Source organism: Amphiura filiformis, chromosome 7 (genome assembly GCF_039555335.1).
Source record: "Amphiura filiformis chromosome 7, Afil_fr2py, whole genome shotgun sequence".
NCBI classification, from domain to species: Eukaryota; Metazoa; Echinodermata; class Ophiuroidea; order Amphilepidida; family Amphiuridae; genus Amphiura; species Amphiura filiformis.
The window spans coordinates 63,961,617-63,972,284 of NC_092634.1; the positions used below are offsets into that span (position 1 = coordinate 63,961,617).

Here is a 10,668-nt window from a genome sequence, read left to right on the forward strand (position 1 = left end):
CATATTTGGAATCAGCATGAAATTTTTTTTACAACAAACAAGCCAAGTATTGGTTTAGTAGTTCTTTAGATAATGTAAGAATGTGAGAAAATATATAAAAACTTGAGACTTGAGACTTTTGATGTTGAAGTCTATGGTTTGGACCCAGAGTATTAAATTAGGTTAGGAAGTGTCGATTGTGAAGATTATCATTCATCAAGGTATTAATATTAATAAACTATGAATTTAAGATTATAATCTGAACAACAAAGCAGTATGTTATGATTTGCCCTGCTGAGTAATTTAATTTGATTATTTATCTATGTTTACATTAAAACTATTTCATGAGAGATATGAGAGATGGGAAACCCCCTTGCAAGAGTTGGCGTGTAATGACATTTTGGGAATCCCCTCTCATGCAATCAAAATCACAAAAACAAATCCAATCATATCTAATTTTGGATCTTTGGAAATCCCCAGTTCTCCAGAATGTTCAGTGTATTGCACAATTATTAAATTCCATGAGCTGTTAATAGCTGAGGAAATCCCAGTTTACCATCAGTGGGTGGGGTGGGCATGCATAGGGGTGTGTGTGTAAAAGGTGTGTGCAAGGGTGTGTGAGCTATGCATGGTGGTGGGTTTAGTGCGGTTAAGAATGAGCTACAACATATGAAATTTGAATTTTTTTATTGTATTTATTTCATCGAGTATGTATCGTACAGTGTCGACGTCCTATACGATAAATATAAATTTAATACTCCGTTGGTGAGCGACGGGCGAGTGGTATTTCACCGAACGCAAGAAAAGGAGTTCTATCTGATTGGCTAGCAATCGATCGCTTAGGTCGCTTAGTAGTCAACTACAAACTCAAAACTGAGCAATGTATTCAATTCGATTGAAATCGATATTCTATTATTGACGTAGATAAAGAGAGTGATAGTGTGTCAATAATGTACATTGTATTGCACCTTGATTCTACATGCATTCCTTTATAAATATTTTCTCAAAGAGTTGAAATGATCACAATTTTTACCCAGGATTTCAAAAGTTTACCGCAAAATTGCAGTTAAACACATCCACAGCAAAATACCGGTCCTCACTAATTAGTGCATTTAATTTCCAGTTAGTGTAATTAAGATAAAACCTGTGATTTATCTGACAACAAATAAAATTTTCTTTCAATAGAAATATCATATGGGATACTGATATGGTAGGCCGCAACCGCCACAACGTGGAGCTGCTACGCGTAGCTGACTTTTTGCTCCGTGGAGCCAAATTGACCAATCATGATCATGTTAGAGTTTTTCATTACTCGGAGGTAAAACTGACCAATCAAGTACGACTTACTCATTACGTGAAGCGAATTTATTCATTAAGAATTTGCCAGACGAGCGTCACGTAGTTGCAAGATATCCTCGGTAACGAAAGTTATGATTCAAAAAGTAGTTTATGTAAAGTACGAACCGACTTATTATTAAGATGGACATGCACTCATAAGAAACTCATACCGGGACTCATACAGTATTGTACATAACTATATAGCTAGGCAGAGTGGTGGTAAACCATGCACACAGTTCTGCGATCTGCAGTGTATCGCTGGGAGCTAATTTGTATAACTTGCGCGGTGTGGCCTGCGGAATTCGACCTTCAGCAAACTGCAAACCAGTTCGGATTTACTTTATATACTAGTAGTAGGCCATACATACTGTAGTTACTGTCCGTTTTCCTATACACAATACTCAGTGCGCTCACTATTGACGCGTGACCTCTACAAATAGTGTATGTTAGAAGTATAGGCCATTGACTAGTTGACGTCACTGTGTAAAAAATAACCGGCCAATATTTAAAGTATTCTCTGAAATTCTAGAAAATATAGTTTTGTAACATGTCCTAAATTTTAGCTAATTTAGGTGTTTGGAAATATTGGTACTTTTGTACCAAAAAATATGAAGAAATTATTTCTAAACCGTGTTAAGTCATTAAGCTTCTCATTTTCAAGAACGCTGGTTAACAATAAGCAGACTATTGTCTCATTTCGTAAACAAAAGCCCACAGTATTACCTTGCGTTCGCTTTATAATCGTTCACCCAACTGAAACTATAATACCAGCTCATTGCTCATTGCACAGGTAAAACAGACACAAGTGTAGTGTGTATTTAACCAGAGAAGATCTGATGTAACATAGTTGAGCTGTTTACATGAGTGTTATCTTGGTTTAATAGCTTTTAATAGGGTTTAAGTCCTTCAAAGGTCGTGGTGAGTTCTACTGTAGACATGACTGCATCATGATTATTTTAAAGTCAACAACATTCAACAATATGATCACCGTGAGAGTATGAGAGTATCAGTACCGTGGGTGTCAGTGATCCTGGCCTGACACAGTAGACAAACAAACAAACAAACACGCCACACACATGACACATGCATGCAAGGTAACATTGACTATACACTAATCAAATAATGGTATTGATCCTGTACAACTGGTCGTGGTTTATTTACAATCGATTTATTTAAAATCCCCATAGTAAACATTAGTTTTGGCAAGAGTTTTCTCTCTCTGGAACGAGGATGCATCCACTGGCTCCGCGTAATAAAAAGATCTAACATGATTGGTCAATTTAGCTCCGCGAAGCGAAAAGTAAGCTACGCGTAGCAGCTCCACGTTGTGGCGGTTACGGCCAGCCATATATTGATCATGCGAAAATCGTAAAACATAGAATAGAAACAGTGTGGCAGGCTCTCAAAATCTCAAATTGTATACTTAGCCTGAGTCGCACGGCCTATCTCGAACAAAATCACCATGCGTAGTTGTTGAAAAACGTGAGGATTCATCGTACTATCACGGCAATTTTTAACACGAAGATATAGGGACGATGACGGTGTGTATCGTGCGACCCAATACACACATATGCACACTTAACACATTGTGTCAATACGGCCGTATTGGCACGTTAAATGCTGTGCTGGGATGGATATTCTGTACTACAGCATATGTATGGGTACGGTGTACACCGTTGTCAAAATGCCACGTACTTTAGAACAGTAATAGGGCCCTCTGCTTATCATAATTCACGTAGTGAATAAATATTTAAGGTAATATAACACTATAGAATATAAAAACTAGTATTTTTAGAAGTTACATTTCAAGGTCGTTACATTAAGGGCTGGGGTATGAACGTTTGGACAGTATTTATTTTGGGACATCAGAGCACATCAGACATATCGAATTGCATTCTGAATACGAAGAATGTCATTCTGATATCAAATAATTTTGATTTTTGAAATTCGCAATTTAATACACATTTTATGGCAAATCATTAAAATTGATATTTTTGATATTTAACAGTACTTGAAGTAAACTTTATAAATCTGATGATTTATACTTAAAGTGTATGTAGGTGGGATGAAAAGCCGACGATCAATTGAAAATTTTGACCTTTCGTATTGAAGATATGGATTTTTTTCCCCAAAACACCAAAAAAAAAATAGGTCTTTTGGGAAAAAATCCATATCTTCAATATGAAAGGTCAAAATTTTCAATTGACCGTCGGCTTTTCCTCCCTGCTACATACACTTTAAGAATATATCATTAGATTTATATAATTTACTTCGAGGACTGTTATATATCAAAATTTGAAAAATATCAAATTTTTATAATTTGTCATAAAATTTGTATTATATTGTGATTTTCAAAAATGAAAATTATTTGATATCAGAAAGACATGCTTCGTATTCAGAATGCAATTCGATAGGTCTGAGGTGCTCTCATGTCCTACAAAAAATACTGTCGAAACGCAATAAACGCTCATTTTAGATCCCTTAAGGTTACTCAAGGTTTTGCTATTAAGGTTATTTAAAAAAATTATTTAAGGTTACTCATTGGTGTTTGTTGATGCCCGAGGCCGGCGACTCCTATACGACGACTAAACACTCCAAGTGGGACCCAATATAAGGGCCCCGCAGGGCAAGAAAGCAGAAGTAACCTTAAGGATGACGAGCTGATAACGAAACTTCTGTTATATTTACGGTCAGCTCATCACCCATTTCATAGGCCTACTTTTACATTTTTGTACTCTTTACCCCATAATTTCCGTCATTCTTCAGGCCCTGCCCTCTATCGGGGGCTAATTTATAGTTTAAGCGTGTTTGCTATTGTTTTTGGAGCAACATTGTTTCTTTATAAGCCTGCGGCGCAACCTTGGACAATATTGTCTTTGAGCAATATTGCCTTTGCGATAACGCACCAATATTCGTACCAATATTCTGCTTTTTATATTCTATGGGGTCGCATTACCTCAAATATTTCTTCACTGCGTGAATTATGACCAGCAGAGGGCGCTATTACTGTATTAAAGTACGTGGTATTTTGACAACGGGGTACACCGTGCACATACGTATGCTGTAATACAGAATATCCATGCCATATCCAATGCCGTATTGACACTATGTATTACGTGTACATATGTGTGCATCGGGTGATCGTGCAATAATCAAATAATGATCTTTTTATATATTTTATTATTATTTCCTTGTCTTTATGAATTTGAATGTAATTCAGCATGTAATTCATCAATTTTGGCTGCTATTGGAGTGTTTTAATAAATATACCTGAATACTAGTATGTATTTTGTAATGGTACAACAAAACAATTGTTTCAGATATTATTTATTCACTCTCTTTAAGTGCTAAGTTTCAACTCCGTATTTTTCCGTATCTTAAAAAAAATGTACCAAAATAACCCTGTAGATGTAACATTTCCACACTAGATCTTGCTTGGTATAAGTATTTGCTTTGCATAATATAATTATGTTCAATGCTGTTGCTTGCATTTTGTGTTTTGTTGACATGCGCCGCCGTGGTCTTGTAGAAATTTATAGTTGGCAACTGTATGTATGTGTGTATGCAGAATTGCAGATGGCAGAATTTTACCACATGGTTTGTTTGACCAAGCGGTGGCGGCCACGATATCCTAAATGTACTTCGGTTATATTTATATATGCGCTTTTATAAATACGCACATGTCCACCTCCGAGCTGCCATAAGAGCTTGTAAGCATTAAGTCTCGAAGTGACCTTCTACATAGCGGGTGGTCTTCCTATATATTTGAACGCAAAGGCGGAACACCATGAGACTACTGTGCAGCAGTACTTTGTGATTATATTGTAAACGTTTCCGTCGTTGAATATTTTTTTCCGTCGTCAAATACTTTCAAAATGTTGTTTTTGATAACGTATTACAAATTCGGAATCCCCTATGTGTAATAATATTGCTATTCAATCAATACTTAAATTTGATGATATATATCTACAGAGTTCCTATCCTTTTCTGTATAGTGGTCAATACATGAGGATTTGGTCACGCTTGCTGGTCTTGGTATCATACATAGATATCTTCCTTCTAGTGGCGTAATATGACAGAGTCCAAATGTTACATTGACTTTGTCATGTTTATTCAATATTAATAATAGCACGAAACCACGGCGATAAGTCTAGAGATAATGACCAAAAGTACACATTCTTATTTTTACCATGACATTGTAATCTCTCTTTAATTTCAAAAAATCAGCTGTGTAAATTATATATATTCCCGCTAAAAGTTTTTTTTTAAATTTAAATTTTAGAATACAAATTGAACATTGGTCTGATCTTTTTGCACTAATCAGACTATAATATTTTTACCATTCATCATGAAAAATACATATTATTTTGTGATGCAAAATACAAATATACAGGGCCCCATAGAAATAATGTTAATTTCATTTACTTATGTTATTGATAAAGTAGATATGTTCGCCTTATCAAGTGACCAAATGCTTGTTTCACATTATACTGAGCAATTAGCATTATTTACATAGCGGAAGCGTTCAACATGATGAGAACTCACATTAATTACCACGCATGATTGTATAAATAATCAGTTTGTAATAATAGTATGTTATCAATATAGAATGATGTTTATCATCTTTAGTAGCTGGGGGACCGACAATTGTTTTTTTCGTCGAATTTAGTTGAAATCGACTTTGCGAATCCGGTTTCACGAATTTATCAACTCACCCTAACTTAAAGGAGTATCCTCTTTTTATGACATTTTTCAGTACATATTGACGAAAAAAGCCTATTCCCAAAATTTCAGTTGATTCCGATTTTGCGTTTGCGAGTTATGCATGATTATGTGTATTACACTGCTCCATAGACAATGCGTTGTAATTTCGTTCTGGTGCACCAGAACGAAATTCAAATTTCACGATATCTTTGCAAAACGAATTAATCTGCAAGAAATATTTTGTACATAAACATTATGTAGCCAGAGGTTTCTAGTGATATAAGAATCTCAACTTTTTTTGAGAAAAGTGGGGGATGAGGCTGTGGATCACGAAATGCCCCTTTAAGGGTATACGATGTATTGTTGGTCGAAGCAGCAACAAAAATGTAGTTCACAGCATCTTGCGAATGGTAGTGAGATTTAGCAGAAAATGCATTGCTCAATTCATAGCGGGCGTGGAGAAGAATTAAAATATCACAGATACACTTTTGCAGGCCCTGTGGTTCTTGAGTTATGTTGTAAAGAGGGCTGAAACACTTTTGTAAAACGTACATAACTCATTAACAACAATAAATGAAGCAAGTTTTCAAAGTATATGATTTGTAGAATGAACTTTTGCAAAACACCAAAATGTTATTTTTCAATAATATATTGATTCAGATAATGAAAATCGATTTTTTTTACTGCTTCGACCAACAATACCTCGTATAACCTTAACGTAAGGTAACCCTAGAACTATCCATATCCATATTTTGTAACACAGACTACGAAGGAGGGGGTGTGGGGGAGTTGCAACACCCCTAATGTTCAATTATAAACGTCATATCGTTATACCAACGTATAGCTATGGGTCTTCCTAGCCAGTGATACCAAAATAAGAATAAACATTTTGGCTATGTACAAGAATATTATAGGCAAATAGATTTTCACCAATTATTCCTAAATATAAAAGGAAATGACTATTTCAACCTACCTAAGAAATAAAAAGTCAGTAAATTTTGAAACCAAAATCATGGATTTTACTGTAGAAACCAATGGTGGGCCTCAACAACCCCCGATCATTTTTGATGGCCGGCCCTATTCCCGGGTAAAGTGCTTTAATCACTATGAGCGCAAAAGATGGATCTACGACTACCTTAGGTCGTTTGGGCGTAACACGTTTTGCTAATGACGGATTAAAAATATGGGGGGGGGGGTACAACCCCCTTCGTAGTTCTACGGTTAAGGTTACTTTCAACCTACAATCATATATCTACAATAACTGTTCATGGCAATGACAATGAAAGAGTAATATGAGTCACATTGAATGACTAAAGGTCTGTTCATACTACGCCGCAATTGCGATGCGATGCGTTGCCGCACTGCATCGTACCGTAGATTACTGCATTGCGGTATCACAATAAAGTTAAATACATTTTAACTTGGAAATGTGATGAGTTGCGGCAAAAGGTAATCGATATATCGGCAACGCACCGCATCACAAAGCAATTGCTTTGCCTTAAGTCTTTAGATTTGTTTTAAAGTCCAAATGAGTTAAATTGCCTTTGCTTGCATTGATAAGGCTAACAAAAGTCACCTGCCCGCATTTCAATTTGGTCAAAACTTATTCATGTAAAAGTCAGTTATCTGACAAGTGACAAATGACTGAGATGGAAATAATCAATAATGTAAACTCTCCAAATATTAGTACTGCTGATGATTTGAGCAGTTTTTCTCAGTTGTAGTTTCAAAATTGCACATTTCTTTTCAAATCTTTTCTCAATCTGATGCAAAATGTCTGTAAAGATGATCTAATCATTACGCCCTGTTTTGACATGGTCTTACATTAAGAATAACGGTAATAATGACAAAAACATATCAATAATATATAATGAAAGAGTCACCTCAACCATTGTCAACACTCAACAAAAATATGTGACAAGAAACTTAACATCAACTTTCATTAGCCTAAAGAAGCAGTTTATGACACAGTCTCTACACCCACAGCTATGAGTTCAAAGTTCATCGTGAATTTGAGCATGTCCGCCAACGTTTTCAGAAGTCCACACAACTATTCCCTTGTTTTTTGGTGTCGTGCATACGCATTGGTTATCATTGACAATTTCACAATTGCCACGCCATTTGCCCCAAGACTCGCTATCCTTGAAAGCGATCTTTCGGATCTCACCTGTAATCCACTTTCTTTCCTCGATCTTCACACAATGATTATTTTTGCAGAAACAGTCATCAGATAGTGGCCAAGTCCTGGGATAAACTTTACAGTCGCTGTCCGTTTCACATCCTCTGTGTGGAATGACACATTTGAACACCGGATTCTTTAGACTACCTCTAACCACAAATATCGGATCTGTTTTTGATTTTGACATTCCACCATAGCACGGATAGCTTAGATATCCTTGGTAATACGATCTTAAGTTAACTATCCTGGGGTAATGTTCGGTTTCCGCATATTTCAGTGACAGTAGACCCCAAATTGGCATGAATGCGTACGATATTGGTTCATCTGATTCTTCGGCCTCACCTAAGAACTTAGCTCTCGTCTCATCACTAGTGGGATCTTGATATAGCTGTTGTCTAGTTTTCATAGATCCACCCCGTGCAACAAACTGCTTTTTGATCTCTCTGCTTGTTGCATTTAAGGTTTGGTCAATGGTAACGCCACTGCATACAGAAACCTTAGCAGCTATGGTACCAGGTGGTGAAAGGGCAGCACATACCTCTATGTCAAAGACTTGTTTGGTGTGCAACTTTGATGATCGATCAAATGCGTGCTGATATAATGCCGCTCCGTAAGATGCGCTTGTTACAACATGCGACCCGTATTGGTGAAAAAAATTGTCGTATTCCTTCCAACCAGATAGCGATTCCGGTGTTTTGATTGAAAATGGCAATTTTTCGAACGATGAAAGAAGATCCTCGTCTACCTTAGTGAGGCATGATTTTTCAAGATATGTTTCCTTTGTTTTTGACAGAGCAACATATGTTGAGCCCGTTATGTTTTCATGTCCACTGACAGCATCAAGTGTTTTCCCGAAGGAGTGGGTTGAGATGTCAATTGTATGCTTTGTTTTAAGACTTTTATAAAATGCTTCCGTGTTCTCGAAATATGTATAGTCGCTATATATTCTTGCCGCTTTGTCTTCACCGACACAACCACTAAGATCTTTAAAAACTTGGTATCCTCCACGCATCTTATCGCCGTTTAAGTCTTGGTCCGGTATGTAGAAACTTCGTCCGATAATGGTCTGGGTTTGAGATCCGAATGCGACCGACCATCCACTTAATGCAAAACCAGCGAAAATGACGAAGAATATCATTTTGTTGCTGGATCTTCAGACCAAATTAAATGTAGAACTGAGTGGCGCTAGGGCAGCGATTACAAACGTGAATGTATAGTTGTCTATGAAGTGTGACTCGATGTAGTTGATTTACATGAAAACAAGGCACCGATCATGTCAGTGTACAATGTACAAGGTTCACGAACAAGTAATAGCGTGTAGGCTACATAACATACAGCTACAATTAATTATATCATTGGGCCAAAAAAATAAATTGTTGTGTTGCCCCCAAGTGGGAAAATAGGAACGTTGGGGTCACATGATTATCCCTTTAAAAAATTCCCCACAAACATTAAATAATGCTTCTCCCATTAGGGACATTTGTCAATTTTGACTATTGAATACTTGATAAATAATCAATTTAAGGGGGTACTACACCCCTGCCCAATTTTATGCCTGTTTTTGCATTTTTTCTCAAAAATTATAGCGCATTGGTGATAAGTAATATATGTATATTATAGGGGCAAGGACTATAGCTACTGCATTGGAAATTTATTTCAGCACAGACAACAGTTGTGGAGTTACAGTCAAAAATGAGGGAAACCAGTATTTGATCAATAAATCAATAACTACTTGCCTTGAGTTGCTGAATTTTCAGTGCAGTAGTTGTAGTCCTTGCCCCCAATGCGCTATAATGCAAAAATGAGAACAATGAGAACAATGCAAAAATAGGCACAACATTGACCAGGGGTGTAGTACCCCCTTAAGACTAGTCTTTCTTTAAATGAAAAATACCGACCCTGATTTTTCAGGATTTAGGATAGGTCGCTGAGGGTAACACAACAATTTTTTTAGCCTTATTAATAATTCAACAACAGAAAGCCCCACCGCATTTGTATGACAAGCCATCGGTGTCATTACGCGTTACAACGCTTTTCTTAAAAACAAACCAAAAAAAAAGTTAGTCAATACTTAATTCAGTGACTTAGGCAATTTATACGTGTGACTTAGGAAAAAATAACAGTGACTTTGTTAATGTTGCTGTCAACTTTTATATTCCAAATTTTGTCTATATGCAATCATTAATTCTTGGAACAGGATACGAGTCAAGAATGAACATTTGCAGCTCGCATGTCTCCGACTAATCTGTGTGAACCATCAGATTTGTGAACAAGGATACATGGCGAACTCCGTTCACTTGCTTTGATAATATTGTAAAGCTTATATTACTTTGAGACGAATATGCATGTTCATTATTATTATTATTATTATTATTATTATTATTATTATTATTATCATTATCATCATTATTATTATTATTATTATTATTATTATTATTATTATTATTATTATTATTATTATTATTATT

General features: G+C 36.1%; 1 protein-coding gene across 1 annotated transcript; it reads right to left on the reverse strand.

The window, feature by feature from the left end:
* Positions 1–8,015: 8,015 nt before the first annotated feature.
* Positions 8,016–9,338, reverse strand: LOC140158000 (DELTA-thalatoxin-Avl2a-like). The gene has a single exon (XM_072181248.1). The coding sequence runs from the start codon at positions 9,336–9,338 to the stop codon at positions 8,016–8,018; it is 1,323 nt and encodes a 440-aa protein (XP_072037349.1).
* Between the last annotated feature and the right edge of the window lie 1,330 nt (positions 9,339–10,668).